The following is a 22,242-nucleotide window of genomic DNA, read 5'->3' on the forward strand; positions in this document are numbered from 1 at the left end:
GTGAAGTACTATGGGGCGCAGCAAGATTAGATAAATTTCTATGTATCCATGAGGTTATGTAAATACTATTAGCATCAGTGAAATTGAAAAGACTAGATTCTTTACTCGGTAGGCTTAAGGGCACGCAGTCTTCTTCAACACAAGGTTGAAAATAACACATTAAGGTGTATGTATATCTTCATCATGATGCCGTAGGCAATTTGAATAAATTTGAATATCATTTATATACATCAAAAACATCACAAACATCGACACGTATCTAAATAGAAGTGCAAGCCAGTCACACTTGAAACCATACAAATTCTTTGCATGGATTCTATCAAGCATTATCAAGCATACTTCGCGGGCTCAGCCTGGGTATCTTCGATCTGCTGGTCACCAACCTTGCTTGCAGCAAGCCCAGACGCCTCAATATCGTGGCGGAAACGTTGCTCGTCCTCACGGAGCTTAGCAAGCATTTCACCGTGTGCACGCCATACAGGCTTGTGCTCGAATAGCTGGTCCATGCTTTCCAGGGGCAGACCCTTGGTCTCGGGAATAAGGAAGTACACAAAGACGATGGAGCAAAGCATCAGCGATGCGAAGAAGAAGTATACGCCGTATCCCATAGCAGAGAACATTTGTGGGGTGAAACGGGAGATGAGGAAGTTCCAAAGCCAGTTAGATGCTGCCGCACAAGCCTGGGCGAGGGAACGCATGTTAGGGTCAAACATTTCCTGGTGAGTCTGTTAGCTTTATCCTGGTGAACTTTGCAAGATAGATAGATTGGTGGGGCTCTTACGGAGTTGAGGACCCATGGGGTACCGTTCCAAGTTGGGGTGTAAAAGACGGTCCACAGGTAAAAGAAGAACATGGCTGCGATACCGCCACTGTCCATATGGGCCTTGGGGTGTTTCGCTGGTGCCGCGATCTTGATGTACGCGCCGACGATCCATAGACAAACAGAACCACCGAAGGCACCAATCAATAGAAGGTTACGACGTCCAACGCGGTCAATCAAGTATAGAATCCACACAAAAGTGACGACAGTCTTCACTACACCGAAGATACCGGTGGTGAAGAGACTAGTGTTAGTGCCGGTGACACCGATACTCTGCAGGATACATTAGTCATAATAACTTGTAGATAAAACGGAGAGGATGTCTTACCTTGAAAACGGTAGGGGAATAGTAGTTGATGGCATTGATGCCCGATCCGTTCTGCCAGAAGAACAGCATGCTTCCCAGGAACAAGCGATACATGACTTTTTTGTTGGAGCCAGCTGCCTTGAAAGGCTTCCAGAAGCCAATGCCAATAGTCGAGCGCTGCTCTTCCAATGCCTGGTCGATGGCCCCAATCTCCTCAATGATGTAGATGTCACTCTCCTCCAATGAGCGAATCCAACACAAATTCTTAATGGCCTCCTCGCGACGACCACGCAAGAATAGCCAACGAGGCGATTCACGAATAAAGACACCGCCAATCAACAACATGCCTGCAGGGATCAACTGAATGGCAAAGGGGATGATCCATTGCTTGTGACTGGGTGCCATAGTGGAGTCGACGCCATACTATGAATAAGATTGATTGTTAGAACACATATGAAAATGTTGGTACTTGTTGATGGTACTCACATTGATCCAGAAACCAACAAGGCCACCGATCTGCCAGCCAAGCTCATATACACCGACCAGTCTACCACGGATAGCTGGAGGAGATAATTCGGAGATGTAGATAGGGGTGATGTTAGAGCCCGATCCGACACCCAGACCAGCCAAGACTCGACCGGCATAGATTAAGCCAAGGCCACGATCGCCATTAGCGCCGAGCATAATACCAGCTCCAAGAATGAAGACAACAGCAGAGATGAGTAAAGCGATCTTGCGACCCCAGAAGTGACCAAGTGGGTAACCGAAGAAGGCGCCGAAAAAGGCACCAGCTTGGTAACATGAGACAATGTTCGCGCTAAGCAAATTCTGGGCATCGGATGACATGGAGGCGAAGTTGAACTCGGCCTTGAATGAGTCCAAGGCCAATGTGGTACCAATGAAGGCACTGTCATAACCGATCATGCAGGAGGTACAAGACGCCACAGCCGCCAGAAGGTAGACCTTCCAGTTGTAGACGGCTTTGGGGGTCGGCCTGTCCTCGACCAGCTTGAGGATAGACATGATTGATGTGATATAAAGGACAAGGGGGGGAATAAGATAAAGTGGCGGGGTGTTGATCTTGCCAATGTACGATGTACAGGGGACAGTCAGCTCTCCCGTCTAGGGATAGTCACTACTCGAGTAGTGTGAAGGGGAGTGACTCAGTGAAAGGGATAAAGTGTCTGGAGTAGAGAAGAAAATAAAGATATCTCTCCGCAATCCAGGGGGATGAAGGAGACTAAATAGTTTCCCCAGAAAGATGTCGTGGGGAAGAAATGGGATAAAATCTGGGGGAAAAGCTCTCGAGGGAGAGAGAAATAGCTCAGGGAGGCGAGAAAGCCATAGAGGCGGAGAATCGTATAGCACAAATTACCTTTTCATCGTCCTTGGTTTAGTGTGAAGACGCCAAGTCGGCAAAACGAAGAAAGATGCCAAAGATAAAAGTTAGCTCCTTGGCCATCTTGGCCATCTTGGCCACGAGGGAGATTTTTGACCTTGGGAAGGCTTAAGAGGCGTTTTTTTTAGCGATGGGGGATTGGGCGAAATTGAACAAGGTTGCTGGTTGGGCGAATCGTGAGGCTGTGGAAAGTTTCCAGCCCGTGGATTGTGGAGCCGAAGTCTTGGCCTGGGGAGCATCACCTGCATCCATGTCACGAACGTTCTATCTGGATCTGGGGTACCCCGGGGGGGCAAAACAAACTAAAACAGTGCGGATAGGCGATTTAGCGTGATGAATAACTGTCAATTTGATTGGATGAACCAAATTGACCCACGAGACTTGAGGTTGTGGCTCAAGAGCCAATAACATGCGGCCGGTGGGAATAGTTTCGTTGGGGGGAAAGCGATTACCCGCACAATTAGCCACCATGCATCCCCCGTCTCAGCACTGACTTCGGCCCGAATGCAGAATATTTTACTCGTGAGCGGCCCATTATTCATTAGTGCATTGGCAATTCTAACCCTAATCTTCTAATTGGTCCCGGTAATATATGTGAGCAGGCTTTGTTCCCCATGGGGTGCACTGTGGTTGGTGGGAAAGCATTCAGCCCCCCCCCGGTGTGGAATCCCCGTCGCTGACGATGATCGAAGTGTGAGGGTTTACAGCAGATGAAAGCCATGAAGGGATGCAATAGAGTGTAAAATCACATTCCTTGTCGAATATATAACAATAGAGAATTCCAGTACGTATTTAGACAATGTGGCAGTAGAAGCAATACTTCCGGTGTGAAAAACGATCAGCCTACGTAACCGGGTATTGTTTCTCCACGTTGGACCGGCTCTACTTTTACTCGCTAAAAACCTGACGGATACCGTCAATTGGCCGATGAAGCCCCGGGCATTTAATTTAATCACCCCTCGTTCTCTGCATCTTATAACTTTCCTACATCTACTCTTCTTCCCCTCCATCACTTCTATACATTGATCAACATAATAAATCCACAATAAAAAGAAAGGCATATCATACATCATGGCCGCTCCCGCAGTCTCTACCAACCAGCCTCAACCCGAGGAGCCTATCTCTATCCCCGAACATCTGGATGGAGTTGCATACCTTTACGGCCACCCGCTTCTGAACTCTCTATCACCTCCTTTGCACCAGACCGTCTACAATGCATTGGGCCTCAACTGGACACAGATCCCTCTGTCCAGTGTAACTGGCACATCAGCCACCTACCCACCCCCCTACACTCTCTCGCCCTCAATCGAAAAATACATGGCCTCCATCCGCTCCAACCCCAAGTTCGTTGGTTCCTCCGTCACAATGCCTCACAAGGTCGCTATCATGCCTCACCTCGATGATCTTACCGAGCACGCCCGGCAGGCCGGTGCCTGCAACACCATCTTCCTCCGCGACGACCCCGCCACTGGCAAGAAGCAGTACGTCGGTACCAACACCGACTGCGACGGTATCCGCGAGGCTCTCACCCAGAATGCGCCTAACCCCGAGCGCTTCCGCGGCCGGCCCGCCCTCATCATCGGTGGTGGTGGCACTGCCCGTACCGCTATCTATGTTATGCGCCGCTGGCTCGGCTCCAGCCGTATTTACATTGTCAACCGTGACGCGGCCGAGGTTGCTACCATTCTGGAAGAGGACCGTCAACGCAACCCCGACTCCAGCGCTATTGCGCCTCTGATTCATGTCACCGACCCCGCACAGGTTGCGGCTCTCGAGTCCCCCGCTGCTATTGTCTCGGGTATCCCCAACTACCCTCCCAAGACACCTGAGGAGCTGAATGCCCGTGCTGTTATTCAGGCTTTCCTCGGCACTGCCGCTGATGCCTCTAAGCAGGAGGGTGTCATTCTTGAGATGTGCTACCACCCTGTTCCTTGGACTGAGATCGCCCAGCTCGCTTCTACCGGTGGCTGGAAGGTGATTATTGGTTCCGAGGCTCTGATCTGGCAAGGTCTGGAGCAGGCACGTCTCTGGACTGGCCATGATATCGTCGGTACCCCTGGTCTCGTGCAGCAGATTAAGGATCTTGTTGCTAAGACCTTGGCTGAGCGTGCTGCCAACAAGTCCAGCTTATGAGTTGTTTCATGATCATTAAAAAATATCCGTTTTCTTTTCTTTCTCACTTCATGTCATTTAATGATTATATAGAGCTTCAACCATTCTTGCATATATTACTTGATAGTTGGCGTCGCTTGTGGAATATATGACTTCAAATCACAAATTTCTCAAATCTCATAAATAAGTTTCATTATATACTGTCGTACTGAAAGTCCTGTACAACTTGATAATCTACTAAGAACTCAGGTGTTCCATAACACTTCTCATTGGCCATTTACGCACCGGGCCGAGTATACGACAGATGGCGGACCCGCCGCCAAACCTCACGCACCGTACGTTCCTGTGACTCCCGGCCAGTCTCGGTCTCAGAGGGTCCGGCAGGTCTAATGGCAAGATACAAGCGACTTCCCAGACGCAGATCCTCGATGGGTGCGGTATCCGGGTCCTCTGGTGGATTGGCCGTGGTGACCAAGCCACCCGCTTCAAGAAGAATAGCAATACCAGCAGCAACGTCCCTATAGTTCATATTAGTTAAATCCCTAGAGGGCATGAAACGGTCAAAAATAGAGTAAAACTTACCACTCCCAACAACCACCTTCCCACCAAATATCAAATGACCCCATAGCCGTATATGCTAAATCTAACGTGGCACTACCCAAGCTCCGCATACCGTGCACCATCCCGCCTTTACCATCACGCGACCCAATTTCCGCAGCCATATTCGTAAAGCTTTCGATTTTACGACGCATATTTCCGTCTGGAATGTCGCGGCGATCTTTACCCCATTCGCAAGAGAAAATGCATGATGAGGGCGCGTTGGCGGGCATCGGTGGGATAGATGGGTTGCGGATTAGGGGAAGCTTGCGTTTCTCGTTTAGCCAGGCGCCGCGGCCGGGGCAGGCGGAGAAAAGCTGGTCTTGGAACGGAGCGTATATAACGCCGATTATAGGGCGATGTTGGACAATGAAGCCGATGGAGATGCAGAACATGGGGAACAGGTGGGTGTAGTTCACGGTGCCTGGGAATGTTAACATGAATGAAATAAAATTTTCGAGTGCAGAGTTTACCATCTAGGGGATCAATGCACCATGTTGGGTGTTCGTCGATCAGGTAGTCGCGCGACTCTCCTTTGGCATATGTCTCCTCGCCGAGGAATCTAAGAGGAATTAGCAGTTGCTTCCTTAAATCTCATCATCGCTGCTCGAGGAAGAGACATACTTGTGATCAGGGTATTTCTTTTGAATCGCATTTCGAATAAAAACTTCCAAATCTAGACCCCTATTAGTCTGGAAACTTACTGGGGTGCTAATGCTTCCCCGCATTTGAGGCTCATCGCAGCTTACCCTCGTCTGTCTGCGTCACAATATCGACCGAGCTATCTTTCTCCTCGAACTTCTGGGAATGGCCCTCACTACCAGAGATACGCTGTTCTATCCGCTCCATCAGCAGGTCGCCTGCCTTGCGGCCGAGATCTACGGCAAAGGCATATATCTCGTCGAGCTCATCTTGGGTGAAGTTGGAGACGGCCATGGCGTGGCGTTCAAGGGGCGGTTCGGGATTTAAGTAATAAGAATGGTTTCAAGGATAGACGGAAGAGCTCAGATGGTGATAGGAGTAGATGCGAAAGGATTGTGAGATGGTTGAGGATTGATTGACTCACTTTCGGTGAAAATCGAGGCGAAAATACCGTCAGTAGCCGGCGTTTGCCTTATCGGTTTTCTCCACTTGGAGTGGAGCTACTGAGCTGCGATGATGCTGTGAGTCGGTGACGTTTTTGGGTTATCAGGTGTAGAGCTGGAGGCTTTGTGGTATATTTTTACCGAGTCTTCTATTTATTCAGAGTACTCCAAGTTTATTCCTGTCCTTTTTTTATAGACAAAACGTGGAGAGGAAAGATATTCGTGGTTTGGTTCCAAAGGACCCCAGCTGGAGACGGCCCGGTGAAGCTTTCTAATGCAGATAACGAGCGTCCTTTGTGGTCGAGTCTACACTTCACGATTATACTGAAAAGTCTGAGTGATAAGCTATACTGGAGTTATCCTAGACCAATTGCGCCTGGAAATCTGCAGGATCTGGCAAATAACTTGAAATAATTTGTGGAACTTGTCGTGTGAGCTCCAATATATATACAAGCAAATCCAAAGCAAAACTAAAGACAAAATTAGACTTAAACTCCAAGGTTAGGTAGTATGAATGACTACGAACTACTCAAATGCAAAGAAAATTGATCTTCCGTCTCACTAAGTATACAAAATTTGAAACATCCATCATGATCTTGTATATCCATTTCTTCGCGGGTTCGGCCTCATCCACCTAGGCAACAGTCGAAACCGGCACTATCCGAATGACCGCTACTGATAGAGATATTCCTTTGATTGATAAGCGTATACATTAAGCCTATATATAAATTAGATCTAACTCAATGATATAAAATGGGGCGCAGTTATCATCCATTCTAAGCATGGAAAGGTCGCACCGGTATACACATAGTGCTAGCCTCGCCCATCAAGCTCATATCCACCACACAACAACCCCCATTTCTTTCTCCAATTTCCCCTCCAATTCCCCCACCGAGAACCCCATTTGAAATTCCACTACCATAACTTGACTAAATGATTGGAAATATTACCACATTCTCATACAAAACCCACTACAAACCCACTTGACCCAAAAGCCCCCACACGGGAAAGCACATAGCCGTACCGAGGGGTAACGCGGAGAGAGCGGCCGAATGTAAAGCAACGCAGCATGAAATCACCATTCAAGCGGAGTTCTGCATCCGAGACGATCCTACAAATTCATACCTGACACATTTTCAAGAAAACCTCTCCATACCACTCTATCCTACCAAAGCAGCCGAACCTCAACACAGACTTCAACAATGGGCAAATCTATCCTCCTCATCAACGGTCCCAACCTTAACCTCTTGGGAACTCGCGAACCCCACATCTACGGCTCAACCACCCTCGCCGACGTCGAGAAGAACGCCAAAGAACAGGCTAAGGGCCTCGGTGCCACCCTCGAGTCCTTCCAGAGTAACCACGAAGGCGCAATTGTCGATCGTGTCCAGGCTGCGCGCGGAAAAGTCGATGGCATCATTATTAACCCCGGCGCTTATACGCATACCTCCGTTGCGATCCGCGATGCGTTGCTGGGTGTTGCTATTCCATTTATTGAATTGCATGTGAGCAATGTTCATGCGCGTGAGCCGTTCAGACATCACTCTTATTTCAGTGATAAGGCGGCTGCTATTATTGTTGGATTGGGAGTTTATGGATATAAGGTTGCTGTTGAGCATGTGGCGGTTAATTTCAAGGAGTTGGAGAAGGAGACTAAGGCTGCGCTATAGTTTGGATGATTTGTGGATTTTGGTGAACAGTTGATGTTATGACTGGGATAAAAGTTGATTTTTATGGTTCATGATATTATGGAGGGTTTATGTTTTGGATGTTGTCTACGAGTTCAAGTTGTATCCATGTATATAGGGCAATATAAATTCTTTATTGACATTGTGTTGTCGTATTTGCACTAGATACTAATACTGAGTACTACATAATTCGTAGACACTTTTTTAAGATACCTTTTGAGGGCCTTGTATGGGTTCTAGATTAATGACGATTCACTCTGATCGACAGCGGAGGTACTCGCCAACCTTTCCATTTTTTGAATCGGCGCAGCCTTGGTGGATAGAAAGGGTGGATGTGTCTTCGCGCTCAAGGTCCTCAAGGAGAGCAGACATCGGTGCACACGTATGGGTATCATTGAAGTGGGTTCTTCGTGTTGCACATGTGATGTGAAGACTTGCTGAGCATCCGGCTCAAAGCAAGATGCTCACTTGGTCGAAGGGGTGCCGACCAGCGGCTACAAGCAGGGATGGGTACACCTGGAGATATGTCCTCATCTTTTGGGTGTTCCTGACATGCTGAGTGACTGTGACTCCCTTCGAACTTCCGATGAGGGTCCATTGGTCGGCATTTGTTGTGTTTGGGCCAACATGAACGGCTCAATTTGAGTCGAGAACGAGTATAGCTCTGGAACCCCTGAATCGGATACGAAACCTAGATTCTGCATGAACTCTGGTTGATTGTCGGGCCTGAATAATTAGGTTAGATAAGATAGGATATATAGATGGTATAAGAGGGCTACTCACTTTTCAGCACCATCCAACGATGCCAGTTCGTCAAATAGTGCATCTAGGTCGGGCGCGATTCGTTGTTGTCGGCGTGATGGGCCGTATCCATCCATGTCGACAAAGGGGCCAAGGCCAAGAGATGGGTCTTGATAAGGTGCGTGGTATTGTGTGCCTGGTGGGAATTGAGGGGCGAGGTCGGGAATCATGGCTGGGCCAAGGTGGGATTTTGAAGGAGCAGACGTAGACTGACGGAGGCCACTGCCCAATCCTCCATCTAATTGACTTGGTTGTGCGGATATCTCGGAGGCCCCGCCAACAGTGGTCAAGGATGGTGTAGGTGTAGGCAAGATTGATGAACCATCATCGGTATTTGGCGTGGGTCTGAGCCAAGGGGTGGAGAGGAAGGGGTCGGGTGTGGATGTAGGATGAGCAGAGCCAGGTGCATGTCCTTCTGACCCACCGGGATGGTGAGGGGTACTTGTGGGTGGTAGGACATGGCCCAATGATGGGTCTTCATTCGCCAAAAGATGTTGTTGATGAGATATAGGTGGGGTTGTCATCGGTCCCTGGTTTCGTTCGATAGTAGCCAGACCAGAAGCTGGTCGATCGGACACAGACCAGAGATGTACGAGGTGAGACGATAGCGAATGAATTTTGTTTCGCAGTCCCAATTCCATATCTGATACAAGATCACGAGTAAAGATACGAGGGAGGCAGTATTTCAAAAGCATGCCAAATACAGGAGTGGTTGCAGACAGACTGTATGTCTCAAAGTAGACCTGAAGACAGTGTATCAACCGGTTCGAGCTATCAATCGCCCGGGCTTTGTGTGGCACCTCGGGGATGTTCTGATCACTCTCCCGCGCAGCAATCTGTAGACTTAAAGAAGCGACAATACTTTGATATGTCATCTCGAGTCCAAAAATATGCGGCGAAGCCAACTTAATCGGCCTACTCTGTAAATCAACTCGATAGCTCCGAGGAAGAGCAGCAGCCCAACGTTGCAAAGTCAGCTCAAGTGATTCCAGTTGCGATCGAGACACGGTCGGGTCTTGCTTATAACAACAAAGATCGTTCAGGATAGAGACAAGAGAAACAAGACGGTTAAAGGTGCTTAATGCATGGAGTGGCCCTCGATGCATAGAAGCCCGGGATGCTTGTGTAGGTCGGAGACCAGTCATGTCCTCCCAAGGGTGCCATTCTTCCAATCCATCCTCATTGATGGAACCCACCCGCGCTAAGTCGTCTCTGCGTAATGAGGGGCACTGTGAGGTTTGTTCGGCAATCAGTGTCTCTAGGACGAAACAGCCCAAAAATACATGTTTCGCCCGTCCGACTTGCTTGCCCTGGTCGGATGGCGTTGAGGAGGCTGGGGGGAATGAAGGTTGATCCAAACCTAAAGTTTGGGCAATTCGGACGGAATGACCAACAAGCATCCAGGCTGCGGTCCATTCCTGTTGGCCGAATTTGATGAGGGATAATATGAGCAAGGCTTGAACATGTCCAACCTCGTAAGGACCGGTTTCTACGGGAATCAAGTTTCGGGCGACATTGTATAGTTGTAATGGATTGACTTGATTAGCTTGTGGATCGGTTTCTTGGGCGGTGATGGATGCATCTTGTAGCGAGGCAAGGGTAAGAACTGCCCACAACGCGGCGTGATCACCCGAACCGGGAGATGTGCGGGTCATGTACACATCGCCCTCGGTATACTGGAAGGCAGTTCGGAGGATGTCGTGCTTCTCTAATATTGGAAACCAACATTGCGTATAGGAAAAGTATATGTCAAGAAGCGGCCAGGCATTATACGGAAGTTGAAGCGGGGAAGTGGTCGAAATCGCTCTGGGGTCTTCGGGATTGAGGGCGAGGGCGAGGGCGAGGGTGGGTGACTGAAACCCGTCGGTGTTGGTTGTTTGAACACCAGAGTCTCGGGTGCGGTAGGGTAGAGCCCGCGGTGCAGACCCCATCATAGAAATTCGAGAGGGTGAAACCCCAGAAAGGGATGCCTCACGAACCTCTAATCCTTCTGGTATTTGCCATTCCTGTGCTTCTGATGAGGCGAGAATCCCATCCATATCCAACGGTGTGTCTCCATCGCTGTATGCTTGTAGACTGCGGTCTCTTTCCTCCTCTGGCTGCTCCAAGATCACGAGAATTCTTTCAATATCCCTCAAGACAGTACTATTCTTGAACGACGAGAGTAAAGTATCCGAGCCTTCCGCCTCTTTGCCCATAGTAGCAAGGTGGCTGGGAAGGTTGATCGATCTCATCAAGGCTCGCATGACATCTTCGCTCCCTTGAATTTTCTGAAATACCAAGCCCCAAAGCAGCTCTAGTGAACGGATATAGCCTGTCGGTAGTCCTCGCTTCTTCGGATTGGCCTTGTAGGTGCATGGCCTGCACAGCGATGCGCATGTTGAGCACACGGGTTGAATGCCGTCGCACTTGTCTTTCTTCGACCGACAGCTGTCGCATGCACGCGACACACGCTGCCGCTTCGGCTGAGTTGCTGAATCGTCCGGGCCGTTCATTTTAGCATCCTCGTCGGGATCGGTCCAGCGACGTTTGGATTTTCCGCTCGCCCCAGCTGCTTGGCGAGGGTCAGAGCTCATGGTGACTGATTCGATGATCCACTAGGCGGTATCGGGCGCATGTTCCTGCGATGCGCAGCACGAGGGAGGGTGGTGAATCTTTTGCCGACGGGTTGGCGCAGAGTGGTGGATGAGCTATTCCCATTTACAACGGCCCCCACCGGCCTTCGCATGCACTTTCCGGGAATATAGACGAGCTGGGGATTGAATGGACTAAGGTGCACAATTGCCGGAAGAATGAAAAGAATTATGAAAAAATGCGAGCAAGGAAACCGGGGGCGCCAGGCGAGGTGTTCCCTTTTTTTTTCTTAGGTGGAGGGCAAGGTTCTCTGTCTCCGGGGAAAAGGCACACGGACTCGCCAGCGGTGAACCAGTCGCGGGTGGGCAAAATGTCAGAATGGAGTCGGCTTCTTGTGGTTCTGTACAGTAATGGAAACTATGTGCTTGGACCTTATAATAATTACTATTCAGAGTCTTCATAATATTGAAGTTAAATTCTTTCAATTTCACTATAGTTTTATTGATCGTCCCTCCCTCAACAAATTTCACCCACTTTCCCCCCCTAAACTCAATAAAATCTCAATCAAACTGTCAATCCGGGAACCTGCAGCACCAACTCAAGTACCCCACGGGGCGGGGATTCCGGTTAAACCGGCAGAGCGATTTGCCCTCTGTACTGTAATCTATGGTAAATTACCTGTCACGCGCAGGTATTCAGCACTGGGCAGAAAACCTCATCCCCCCGCAAAATCCCGCCTCGCAGGGACGCTAGATTCAAGGTTCAATCTCCAGTTCGACATTGATCCTGGAATAAATCCTGGGTCTCGCTTCATAACCCCCGACCCCACACTCTCCCCGTTACTGGATATTCTTGGTCCTCTTTTTTCCCTCTTTTGACTTTTCTTCTAATTCTGGTTATGGGCTCGCATCCTTTTGCATAACATCTTGCGACCATGTCCATCCTCGTGCGCCCGCCCAAGCGCAAATTACACGAGGTCGACGAGGGACCTCGAAAATATAGTGTTGGCCCTTCATGGTCCCCCGGAACTCATTCCAACTCTGCAGCTAGCTCGCGCCGTCCCAGTGAACCGTTAGATTCCCAGAGCGACTCCCATCCAAATGCCACCTCGCTACGAGAATTGCACTCCAACCGCGCTTCCCCGGTTTTGTTCGATAAGGGACCTTTACAGACGCCGCGCACCTTCAACACTACCGCATCGGTGGTTCTGATTGGTATTCGAGGTACCGGAAAATCCAGCCTCGCGGTCATCCTCGCTGCGACATCCGGCCGACGCCTCATTGATGCCGACCGGTACTTCCACCAGATAACGGGTTGCTCTCGAGCGGCATTCAAGAAAGAGAAGGACCATGGCGAATACCGATTACAGGAAGCTCGGATCTTTGAATCCATGTTGGCCGACAACCAAGAGGGATGTGTTATTGCATGTGGAGCTGGGTCGATGGAGCGCAGTGGCCAAAGATTGTTGCGAGAATATGCGCAGACACATCCTGTCATCCATGTAACTCGAGATCCGGAAAGCATCCAGTCATATCTGAAGGCCTGGGATACACAGAAAGTGCGTCACTTCTTGGAGCTCTCAGGACCAATCTATCGTGGGTGTTCGAATCTGGAATTCTTCAACTTATCAGAGTCGGCGAGTGGTGAATACATGGCCAAGGATGGTCAGAATATGTCGCCAGGGCCTAAGATGGATCAGAGGACACATACCCCGTTTTTGACACTGAAGCGTGTCCAGCGAGACTTTCTTCGGTTTATCGCTTTTGTGACTGGTGACCTCACCGAGTTGAATCGACAACATTCGTCGTTTCCATTGTCTCTATTGCCAGTGCAATCTCGGCCTTTTACCAATGCAGTTTCGGTCCCGTTCTCTGCTCTGCGTGACAAGGATCTCGATATTGAAGAGCTCGAGTTTGGCATCGATGCGTTCGAAGTGGTCATTGATGTCACAAGCCCTTCGGGTCAGCTAGGCACTGACTCGAACCTGGCCGACAGTATTAGCCGGACTCTTTCGACTATTCGCCGTAATATCATTGTTCCTATTATGTACCATGTTGAAAGTTATACCTCGCCCAAAGGGTCTCTCTCACCAGCTCCAACTGCTCGATCCACAGATGAAGCATATTTGAGCTTGGTGAGACACGGCCTGCGAGTCGCACCCACATTCCTGACGGTTGACCTGTCTCGAGACGATAGCTTGTTGGCCGAGATTGTCAATGCACGGGGCCGTACAAATATTGTCGCCCACTTTGAGGCATATCGCTCGCCACCTGGAGGTTGGGATGGAGATGAGTACGTCGAAATCTACGAGAGGGCAAAGAGGCTCGGATGTGACATGCTACGATTGTGTCAACCAGCCGAGACGATGGAAGATAACTATGCAGTGGAGCGATTCAGACACCGCATGCAAAGCCTCCCAAATGCTATCCCCGTGATTGCCTACAACACTGGTCCTCTGGGGCGTATGTCCCGCTGCTTCAACCCCGTCTTGACTCCAGTCACCCATCCGTCCCTTATCCCACACACTCCTAACCACGTACGCGCATCAATCACCGCCCACGATGCGCAACAAGCTCTTTACAACTCCTTCGCCCTGGATCCCATGCAGTTCTTTGTATTCGGTGCCAATGTAACCTACAGTATGTCACCGGCTATGCACAACACTTCCTTCAAACTGTGTGGGATGCCTCACAAATACTCTATTTTCCAGTCCCCCACCATCCGCGGACTGAATGAGCTCGTCGAAAATCAATTTTTTGGCGGATCAAGTGTCAGTCTCCCTTACAAAACGGAAGTCATCCCTCTCCTCCACTCCATGTCTCCACACGCACGGGCTATTGGCGCCGTCAACACGCTGATTCCCATCCGAAACGATGATGATTCCGATCCTCGCCTCTCTCAAGAATCCTCAATTTATCTGAAGAAGAGTCGTGCCGGTCCTATCAAGGGCCTTCATGGCGACAATACCGACTGGATTGGTATATGTAATTGTATTCGCCGCGGTCTGTCGCCCGCAAACGCCGTCCGGCCCACGACAACTGGTCTTGTCATTGGATCCGGCGGTATGGCACGAGCAGCTGTATACTCAATGATTCATCTTGGCGTGCAGCATATTTTCGTCTACAATCGCACCCATGCAAATGCAGAAAAGCTAGCCCACCATTACAACCGACAGGATCTTTACTCCCATGAACAGGCTAGAGCGAACGGCCGATCAAGAGTCAACACGCTAAGCTCCATCGACGAGCTTTGGCCTGCAGAGCATAAACAGCCTACGATCATTGTTTCGGGTATTCCCGCGCACAGTATCGGGGGTCAACCTGCGCCTAACTTCCATGTCCCTACACAATGGCTTGAAAGTCCGACGGGTGGAGTGGTTGTTGATGTGAGTTCCGACACGACAATTTCCTAATTATTCATTTCATTTCATTGACTAATTTGACTTCCAGCTGGCGTACAAACCCCTTAATACCCCGCTGATGAAACAAATCCGCGCCCTTTCCCATCGAGGCTGGGTTGCGCTAGATGGCCTAGACGTTCTTCCCGAACAGGGATTTGCCCAGTTCGAGCTCTTCACCGGCCGTCGTGCACCACGTCGTGTGATGCGAACAATTGTTCTTCAGGAATACGTGAATGAAGAGGGTCATGATGATCCCCGTGCGATTCGAGATCGACTCCAGAATCTGGATGGACAACCTTCATGATTTACTATGATTATGCTATGACCGTACCATATCAGACTGGGATAAGTCGTTGCATCGTTAAACTACATCTGTACATATATCACTTTTTTTTTTTCTTTTCTTTTTCTCTCTCTCCCAGTGTGGTTGTGGATCCGAAGGGATCGACAGCCGATCGCTGGGGTCTGATGTCAATACTCCGTTTCTCAACCCCGCAGAGATACCGGCCAGAATCCACCTTTCATACTTAGGAGGAGGAGATTGAGTCTTGGTTTACTGCAGAGATGAATATCTATGGGGCGGGAAATGGAGTTCTTGTTCTCATCTCGAATGTTATCAGCTTGCCCACCTTGTCTGGTGGGTAAGGGTAAGATGAGTGAGATCCTCCCACAGGGCAACATTTGTGGGGGCGCTTTTGTGATGTGATGGAAAGGATTGAAAAACTTAAAAATCAAAAAATCAGATGACGGCTGCCTCTAAAGGAGGATGTATATAGATATGAATGAATGTCAAATAACCAATTGTGACGCTTCTTAGCCCGCATACTGTGGGTAGTAATCTGTAGACAGTAGTAAGGATTTGTCCACGGGTAGTAAGAAGCCACCGATGTATTGCAAGGTTGTAGCTAACTGTTAATGGTAGTAAAGGTCCGTTGGAAGTGATGACGGTCCCGGCTAGGAAATCATCTTTGTCACTGTGCAGCTGATATCGTCATTGTCTTTGCCACTCGTGGGGACTGTAGCATATAGAGTTGCAGAGGATGAGCTTGAGAATGCGTTTTGGCCCCATTTCCTTCAATTGAAGACCCCACGTGTATGCCTGAAGAGGTTGTAGGGCAGGCGCCTGCCTAGAATGGTAAGCGCTTCGATTTATTTCTGATTGTGTATTCTGATAATCGATGTTTTCTAGGTAAGTATTCATCGGTGAGATCTTTGTATACTCCGTAGATAGGGGTTAATTAGATGAAACAGGATAAGAGGGCGATAGATTAAGGTCAGATGTAAATTGTAACCTGGAGAACCATAGATGTAGATGGACAGTGATTATGGAGTAATTAGTTAAGTACTTGGTAGCAATCCGGGGAGTTAGCCGATGATCATGCTCATGCATAGACATCGTATGTAAGAAGGCCGCCTCCAGGATGCACTAGTCTCGACCGGGTGCTGAAAATAGGGCCGATTTGAGACATGTTTCTGTGTCCCGTGTCGGAGTTCCATTCGAATTTCTGGATGGTATATTTATCTCAAATTAGGTCTTTATTAGGTCTTTATTACTTACTTCCCAAGTGCTGGACTTGAAACCGCGGGATCCACGTGATGTGTTTCAGACCTGGCTTGAAACGGCGGCCTGAGCTGGATTGGATTGAGTGGACAGGACTGAGCTCAAGTGCTAGGATCTGGCCCGTCAGGGGCGAAGAGGGGCTAGATGGCTGTTCATTAAGAAGGATTCTGACGTCGCTGTGCAGGTTCATTATTATTGATATATATCTTCACAGGAAGGATGATTATAAAAAATACTCTTATAAATGCACGCAGTAAAATATGAATAAAAGTAAAATAAAAGAGGAACGAAAAGAACCAAGAAGCGGGTCAAGACTAGAGTGGTTAGTGTGGTGGACATGCCCCAGTGTGGACTCAGTCTAATAAGAGCAGGGTCAACAGCTGAGACAGAGAGGACCATGGGACAGCAGTGGGACAGATTGGGTGTGGATAAGAGTACGAGTACCTAATATATTCTAGAATTATAGCCATATACAGATAGAGCTGTTAATTGAGTGATTTAATTACTCATTTTACTCTATTTACCATGATTATAACCGGAGATATCTTCGGGGCTGTGACACTCTCATTGGATCGGCGTATGTGGCACGTTCTGACGAGGATTCCACGTACACGGCTGGTTCGAGATCCAGTGTAAATTGAAGGACTTGGGGGGAATGAACACTTGAACAAATAGAGATAATGAATTCATACAAGCATTGAAACCCGTAGATCTGGACATTTGACAATTGTGCGTGTGTTGTCAGTAGAGAGAAGAGTCCAGACCGGAGTAGATTTAGCATTTAGCATTTAGCATGGGGATTCTGCCACCTCATTGCGCTCCTATTCCACCTTGGGCCTCCTCCCCTCCCCCCTTTGGTTGTCATCTCCCCCAATCTTCAAGTTCTTTTCCTTTTGTTTCTTCATAAGGGGTTAGTTTGCATTTCATATGTGCAACTAGACTTGGGTTTCTTGTTTTAATCACCAGGACAACTCTCACCTGGGTCCATTTCCTCACTGGAGTTGATTCCATTGCATACCCCAGTGCCCGCGAGGGGCAAACACCCCCCCCAAATTAAACACTCAATCTCGCCTGCTGCGCTTGTCACAACACCCGCGCTTTCGTCCACCTGAAACACCTTGACCACCACACACCCCCAGGTCAATACTACTGCTTGGTATGTTCCTTTCAATTTGAATGATTTCAAATCTACTTTCACCCAAAATTCACAAATCAGGAGGGAGTCCAAATCAAAAAAGGGGGGCAAATAAAGTCATGGTGCTTGAGCCTACCCTGCATTTCCAATGTGGCTCCCGTCCTACATCATTATCACCCATCATTAGCTCAACTGAACAAACTGATCATCTTTTCGGCCCCAAAGAGGGGCGGATGTCTCACGCTTAAACCGATCATGGGTCTTTTTTTGGCTAACGCCTCAGCAGTCTGCTTCAGCCACTAGACTCCTCTTCTTTCAGCCCCTTGTCGCATTGTGTGCCCGCCCCTCTCCCCTCCAATCCCTGTGCATCCTCATCTCGCTACGCCCGTCGCACGTTCTTTACGTTATCGTACGCCTGCTTGGAACTACCGGCTCTGCATGTTTGCGCCTGTGCTCTTATCCTGTCGTTCCTCGCTCGCTACCCGCTGAGTTGCGGTGATCTAATTCTATCTTACACCGTGGGCCTTCGTGTGAACGAACACCTAAAACGACTCTCTCAACTCTTTAAGTAAATACCCTGGTGGGCGGCCTGAGAATTCAGTGTATTCAAGATGGAGTCGCCATCTCTACAACCAGAATCGCCGATGGAGCAGGAGGATATCCCTTATCCATGTATGGGATGTGGAGAAGTACGTCTGACAATGAACTATCGTGATGGTCTGTTTGGGTTGATGCTGACCGATCCACCTGGAATTTTAGATCTTAGAAGAAGGGAAGGCATTCGAGCTTTGTACGTCCCCCATACATTTTTTTCTTTTTTCTTTTGTTTTGTTTTTGGCTTGGCTTGTTACTTGGTGCCCTTACTGACTCTCCGTGAAGCTGGACAAAGATGGCATATCGATTGTTTTCGATGCAGTACCTGCAATACCCTCCTCGATTCGGACGCACACCTCCTCCTCCTGGGCGATGGCTCATTAATTTGCAGCAGCTGTACCTACAGCTGTAACTCATGCGGCAACAAGATCGAAGATTTGGCCATTCTCACTGGTGACCAGGCCTTCTGTGCTCAATGTTTCCGGTGTCGGAACTGTAAGAGAAAGATCGAGAATCTACGTTATGCTCGCACATCGCAGGGAATATTTTGTATGGATTGTCATGAATCTCTCATGCAACGGAGGCGAAAGAAAAAAGCTGTAGCAGCCGCCAAAAGGCCAGGAGGGCCGGGTGTCAAACTGGACAAGTCCTTGCCATCGCTGCCTCCCAGCTTTGAAGAAACCCGATCGCTGGAGGAGACCCCGAGTGAGGGATATGTCGAGACTACGGCTGAGGTTGCGCCGACCAAGACAGACCTTGTCGACGGAGGTCAATATGAACAATCTTCTCGCCCAACTACGGCCTCGGGTAAGGATTCAAAGTTATCATGGCGGCTTCATTTAGCTCTACGGAAAGCAAATCTTGCTAATACATCTTTCATCGCAGACAATATCCTTCTTCCCTCGAGTACATACCGAAGCAGTCGACTTTTAAACTCACAGCGTGATAATGATCTAGGAGACGCCGGTGGAGAATTGCTTATCCCACTCGCCTTCGATCCATCGGAGAGTCAAAGGTCTTCTCGCCGACAGTCACAGGCAATTCAAGAGACACCTCGTGACTATTTCGGTCATATTCGATCTGGCGATTCATCAGTTAGGGCTTCCCGCGATGACTTTGAACCCCCCTCCCGTACATCGCTAGATCAATCCCCCCATATCGCATACCAAGAGAAAGGTTGGGAACGCACTGAGACCGATGCAGCTCGACGTGACTTGGAGGGACTTAATGGCACGGGTGCCAAGCCGCCAACAGCAATTGATCAGAATAGATTCGGGAAGACTGAGTCTGCTCGTAGCTCTAGATCTGATCTACCTTTGGCCCTAAAGGAATCATCAGCCTTCTCTGGTGCGACCAGTCCCGAAAGCACTCGATCAAAGGATGACGTTGGTCGTCACGCCCATTTGGACAACAATAGGTCGACACGACCTTCTAATGAGTTACGGAGGCTCCACGAAAATGGCTCAGGGGAATCTTCACACGCCGCATCTACCAGCCTGCCACATCACCCCAAGCGTGGCGATTCGCTCGAAAGCAAACTCCATTCAATCCCACGCAAAGACCTAGGCCAGTCTCCTAGCTCGTCTACTTATGGCGGATCACCCAAACTGCCCGAGATTGCTGCAGAGCAGTTGAAACCGAGCATCACATCTGGTAACACGTCACTATCTGATATACAGCGGCCCCTGGACAGCGCTGGTTCGCCGTCCTTGCCGCAATATACTAGCAACAGCGACTTCTCCCAAGATGAAGATCTGGCCCGGTTTATTGGTGGTGAATCTTTCTTGTCTTTCCGTACCACTCAGAATAACGCCAACGCCACTCGTCACAACCGCAGTTACAGTGAGAAGAGTGTCCATACCAATAAGGATGTAAAACACATGCGATCATCTACAAACGGCAGCGTGGGCGAAATTGCTAGCCCGACCGCCAGCACGGCTCAGAATGAGGAACTTGCCTGGCTTCGAGGTGAATTGCGCAAGGAACGCCAACGTGCTACTGAGATGGAGAACGCTCTTCGTGCAACCGCAGATGTGAAACAGGTCAACACTGAACTATCTGAAAAGCGATCTACCATGGTCGTTTTGGATGCGCAGCGAGAGATCGTCTTACGTGAATTGACCGTGCTCACCGACCATATTGAAGCCGAGAAGCGCGGTGCATCCGGTGCACCCTTGGACCTTGGAAAGCTTTCCAACCATGTCCTACGTGAGCTTGCTGAGTCTATCCACACGCTGAAGGACTCCTATACACCTCAAATTGAGGAGTTGATTCAAAAGCGAAATGATTTGGCTGAGGAATTGGTTGATCTCAATCGCAAGAAGGAGAAGGCATTCCAAGAATTTGAGCAGCTTTCTTCCAAGAACGCACAGTTGGCCGAGCTCAACAATCAACTGGTTCACCAAATCCAGGAGCTTTACAAGTCCAACAACCATGACCACCGCGGTCCAAATGGACTGGGTATCTCTCACAATAAGGATAAGTCTATCACCTCTATTGAAGCCCTGAAGCCTACAGCCAGCTACGATATGGCGCCGTCGATCTCCACCGCTCACATCTCGGAAGACGGCGAGCCCGCCACTGCTACAGTTGTGCCTGGTCCCCAGGTTGTCAACATTCGCAAGGGCCAGCCTCGCAAGTTCAACTGGAAGAAGGGTGGTCAGAATGTTGCCAAGGGTGTCAAGGGTCTCAAAGGAGCATTCATGGGTAATGATGAACCCGGGGGCTTGCCACGATCTCAGACCCAGGATCCAACCCGGCAAGGATTTGGCTTCTTTGGAAACCAGCGGAACAAGCAGGGAGGCAAGATGTCGCAGGCCGACAGCATATCAGCATTGTCTGATACTGCAGGTTGTACGTTCTCTATCGATCACATCCGTTTTTTCTTCTTGGCTCTAAACTAACTTTTGTTTAGGTCTCTTTGGTGTCGACCTGGAGTTACGCATGGAGCATGAGAAGAGTATTATTCCGGCCGTTGTCACTAGATGTATCCAGGAAGTTGAATTGCGAGGTTCGTATCATCTGCCTTTTTGTGCTCGTTCTTTTCTACATGTTGATCTAACAAATTCTCAGGTATGGATATGGAGGGTATCTACCGTAAATCTGGTGCTGCGTCAGCTATCCAGGGTATCCGCGATGGGTTTGAAAGGACTCCCGCCGACTATGATATTTCCGATCCCGATCTTGATATTCATGCTGTTACGTCGGCCCTTAAGCAGTATTTCCGCAAGCTGCCAAACCCCCTTATCACATATGATGTTTACGAGATGATCATTGAATCCGGAGAAATCACCGATCCCGCAGCTCGAATTGATGTCCTGCAGAAGGGCCTTCAAGAGCTCCCTCGAGTACACCAGGATGTTCTCGAATTTCTCATGTTCCATCTGAAGCGCGTGGTTGAGCGACAGGAGGAGAATCTGATGACCTGCCAGAACATTGCTGTCGTCTTCGCACCAACTTTGATGAGACCTGAGAGTTTGGCACGAGAGATGACGGATGTGCAGAAGAAGAACGATGTTCTTAAGTTCATGGTTGAAAATGTCCAAAATATCTTCATGGGTATGTCTGGTGGAGAGTCGTAACGGAAACAACCAACCACACTTTATTACTATTTTTCTACCCCCCTCCTCCCCCCTTATGCGTTCCAGTTTTTTCAAAGATTCCAATTTCGGGATCCCGAGTCCTATGATGAGTGCTATACTGATATCCCTCTGATATCATTTGTTTTTGTTTTGTCGGCGCTTTCCATTTTACAGATACCAACGTCTTTCCTTGGTCATTTGTTTTTTGTCAGTTCTTCCGCCTTTTCACTACCCCATCTCTACACCCTGTTCATGATCAGCGCTGCACGCTCGATACCAGATACCCTGGATTGTCTCCCCCTTGTTTCTACATATTCCGCAGGTTCGAAGCTAGTCATTCCCTCGGATCCTCACGGTCTCGCCAAATAAAAGCGCCTCGCCGATGTTCATTTGGGGGAAATCAAAATTTTACTTTTGGGTGGTCGTCATCCTCGTGTTTCATATTTTTATGCCTCATGCAACTCTTTTTTTTTCTCTGGTCACTTATTTTTCTTGTTGTACTCTTTCTCCGTGTTGAGCGAGCATTGGATCGCGTCTAGCGTTATGCATCTCCATCGCAGGACGAATACAGAGATTTGTAGATTGACT

General features: G+C 49.0%; 7 protein-coding genes across 7 annotated transcripts; 4 read left to right on the top strand and 3 right to left on the bottom strand.

The window, feature by feature from the left end:
* Positions 1–329: 329 nt before the first annotated feature.
* Positions 330–2,150, bottom strand: N7478_005124 (sugar porter family MFS transporter; the record flags this gene model as incomplete). Its single annotated transcript, XM_056921338.1, has 4 exons — positions 330–716; positions 782–1,093; positions 1,149–1,550; positions 1,614–2,150. The coding sequence occupies 4 exons, from the start codon at positions 2,148–2,150 to the stop codon at positions 330–332; spliced, it is 1,638 nt and encodes a 545-aa protein (XP_056779375.1).
* A 1,447-nt stretch (positions 2,151–3,597) lies between these two features.
* On the top strand, positions 3,598–4,659 carry N7478_005125 (shikimate dehydrogenase family protein; the record flags this gene model as incomplete). Its single annotated transcript, XM_056921339.1, has 1 exon — positions 3,598–4,659. The coding sequence occupies one exon, from the start codon at positions 3,598–3,600 to the stop codon at positions 4,657–4,659; it is 1,062 nt and encodes a 353-aa protein (XP_056779376.1).
* Positions 4,660–4,915: 256 nt separating this feature from the next.
* Positions 4,916–6,171, bottom strand: N7478_005126 (inositol monophosphatase family protein; the record flags this gene model as incomplete). Its single annotated transcript, XM_056921340.1, has 5 exons — positions 4,916–5,156; positions 5,221–5,659; positions 5,709–5,797; positions 5,860–5,911; positions 5,985–6,171. The coding sequence occupies 5 exons, from the start codon at positions 6,169–6,171 to the stop codon at positions 4,916–4,918; spliced, it is 1,008 nt and encodes a 335-aa protein (XP_056779377.1).
* A 1,351-nt stretch (positions 6,172–7,522) lies between these two features.
* Positions 7,523–7,990, top strand: N7478_005127 (type II 3-dehydroquinate dehydratase; the record flags this gene model as incomplete). Its single annotated transcript, XM_056921341.1, has 1 exon — positions 7,523–7,990. The coding sequence occupies one exon, from the start codon at positions 7,523–7,525 to the stop codon at positions 7,988–7,990; it is 468 nt and encodes a 155-aa protein (XP_056779378.1).
* Positions 7,991–8,538: 548 nt separating this feature from the next.
* N7478_005128 (putative C6 transcription factor QutA) lies at positions 8,539–11,385 on the bottom strand (the record flags this gene model as incomplete). The annotated part of the gene is made up of 2 exons (XM_056921342.1): positions 8,539–8,734; positions 8,792–11,385. The coding sequence occupies 2 exons, from the start codon at positions 11,383–11,385 to the stop codon at positions 8,539–8,541; spliced, it is 2,790 nt and encodes a 929-aa protein (XP_056779379.1).
* Positions 11,386–12,317: 932 nt separating this feature from the next.
* Positions 12,318–15,087, top strand: N7478_005129 (putative quinate pathway repressor protein QutR; the record flags this gene model as incomplete). Its single annotated transcript, XM_056921343.1, has 2 exons — positions 12,318–14,768; positions 14,833–15,087. The coding sequence occupies 2 exons, from the start codon at positions 12,318–12,320 to the stop codon at positions 15,085–15,087; spliced, it is 2,706 nt and encodes a 901-aa protein (XP_056779380.1).
* A 3,003-nt stretch (positions 15,088–18,090) lies between these two features.
* Positions 18,091–21,654, top strand: N7478_005130 (uncharacterized protein; the record flags this gene model as incomplete). Its single annotated transcript, XM_056921344.1, has 3 exons — positions 18,091–20,926; positions 20,988–21,083; positions 21,146–21,654. 3 exons carry the CDS (start codon positions 18,091–18,093, stop codon positions 21,652–21,654), a joined length of 3,441 nt encoding a protein of 1,146 aa, XP_056779381.1.
* Between the last annotated feature and the right edge of the window lie 588 nt (positions 21,655–22,242).

The sequence above is a fragment of the Penicillium angulare genome (genome assembly GCF_028827245.1).
Source record: "Penicillium angulare strain IBT 27051 chromosome Unknown utg000004l_segment0_segment0, whole genome shotgun sequence".
Lineage (NCBI taxonomy): Eukaryota > Fungi > Ascomycota > Eurotiomycetes > Eurotiales > Aspergillaceae > Penicillium > Penicillium angulare.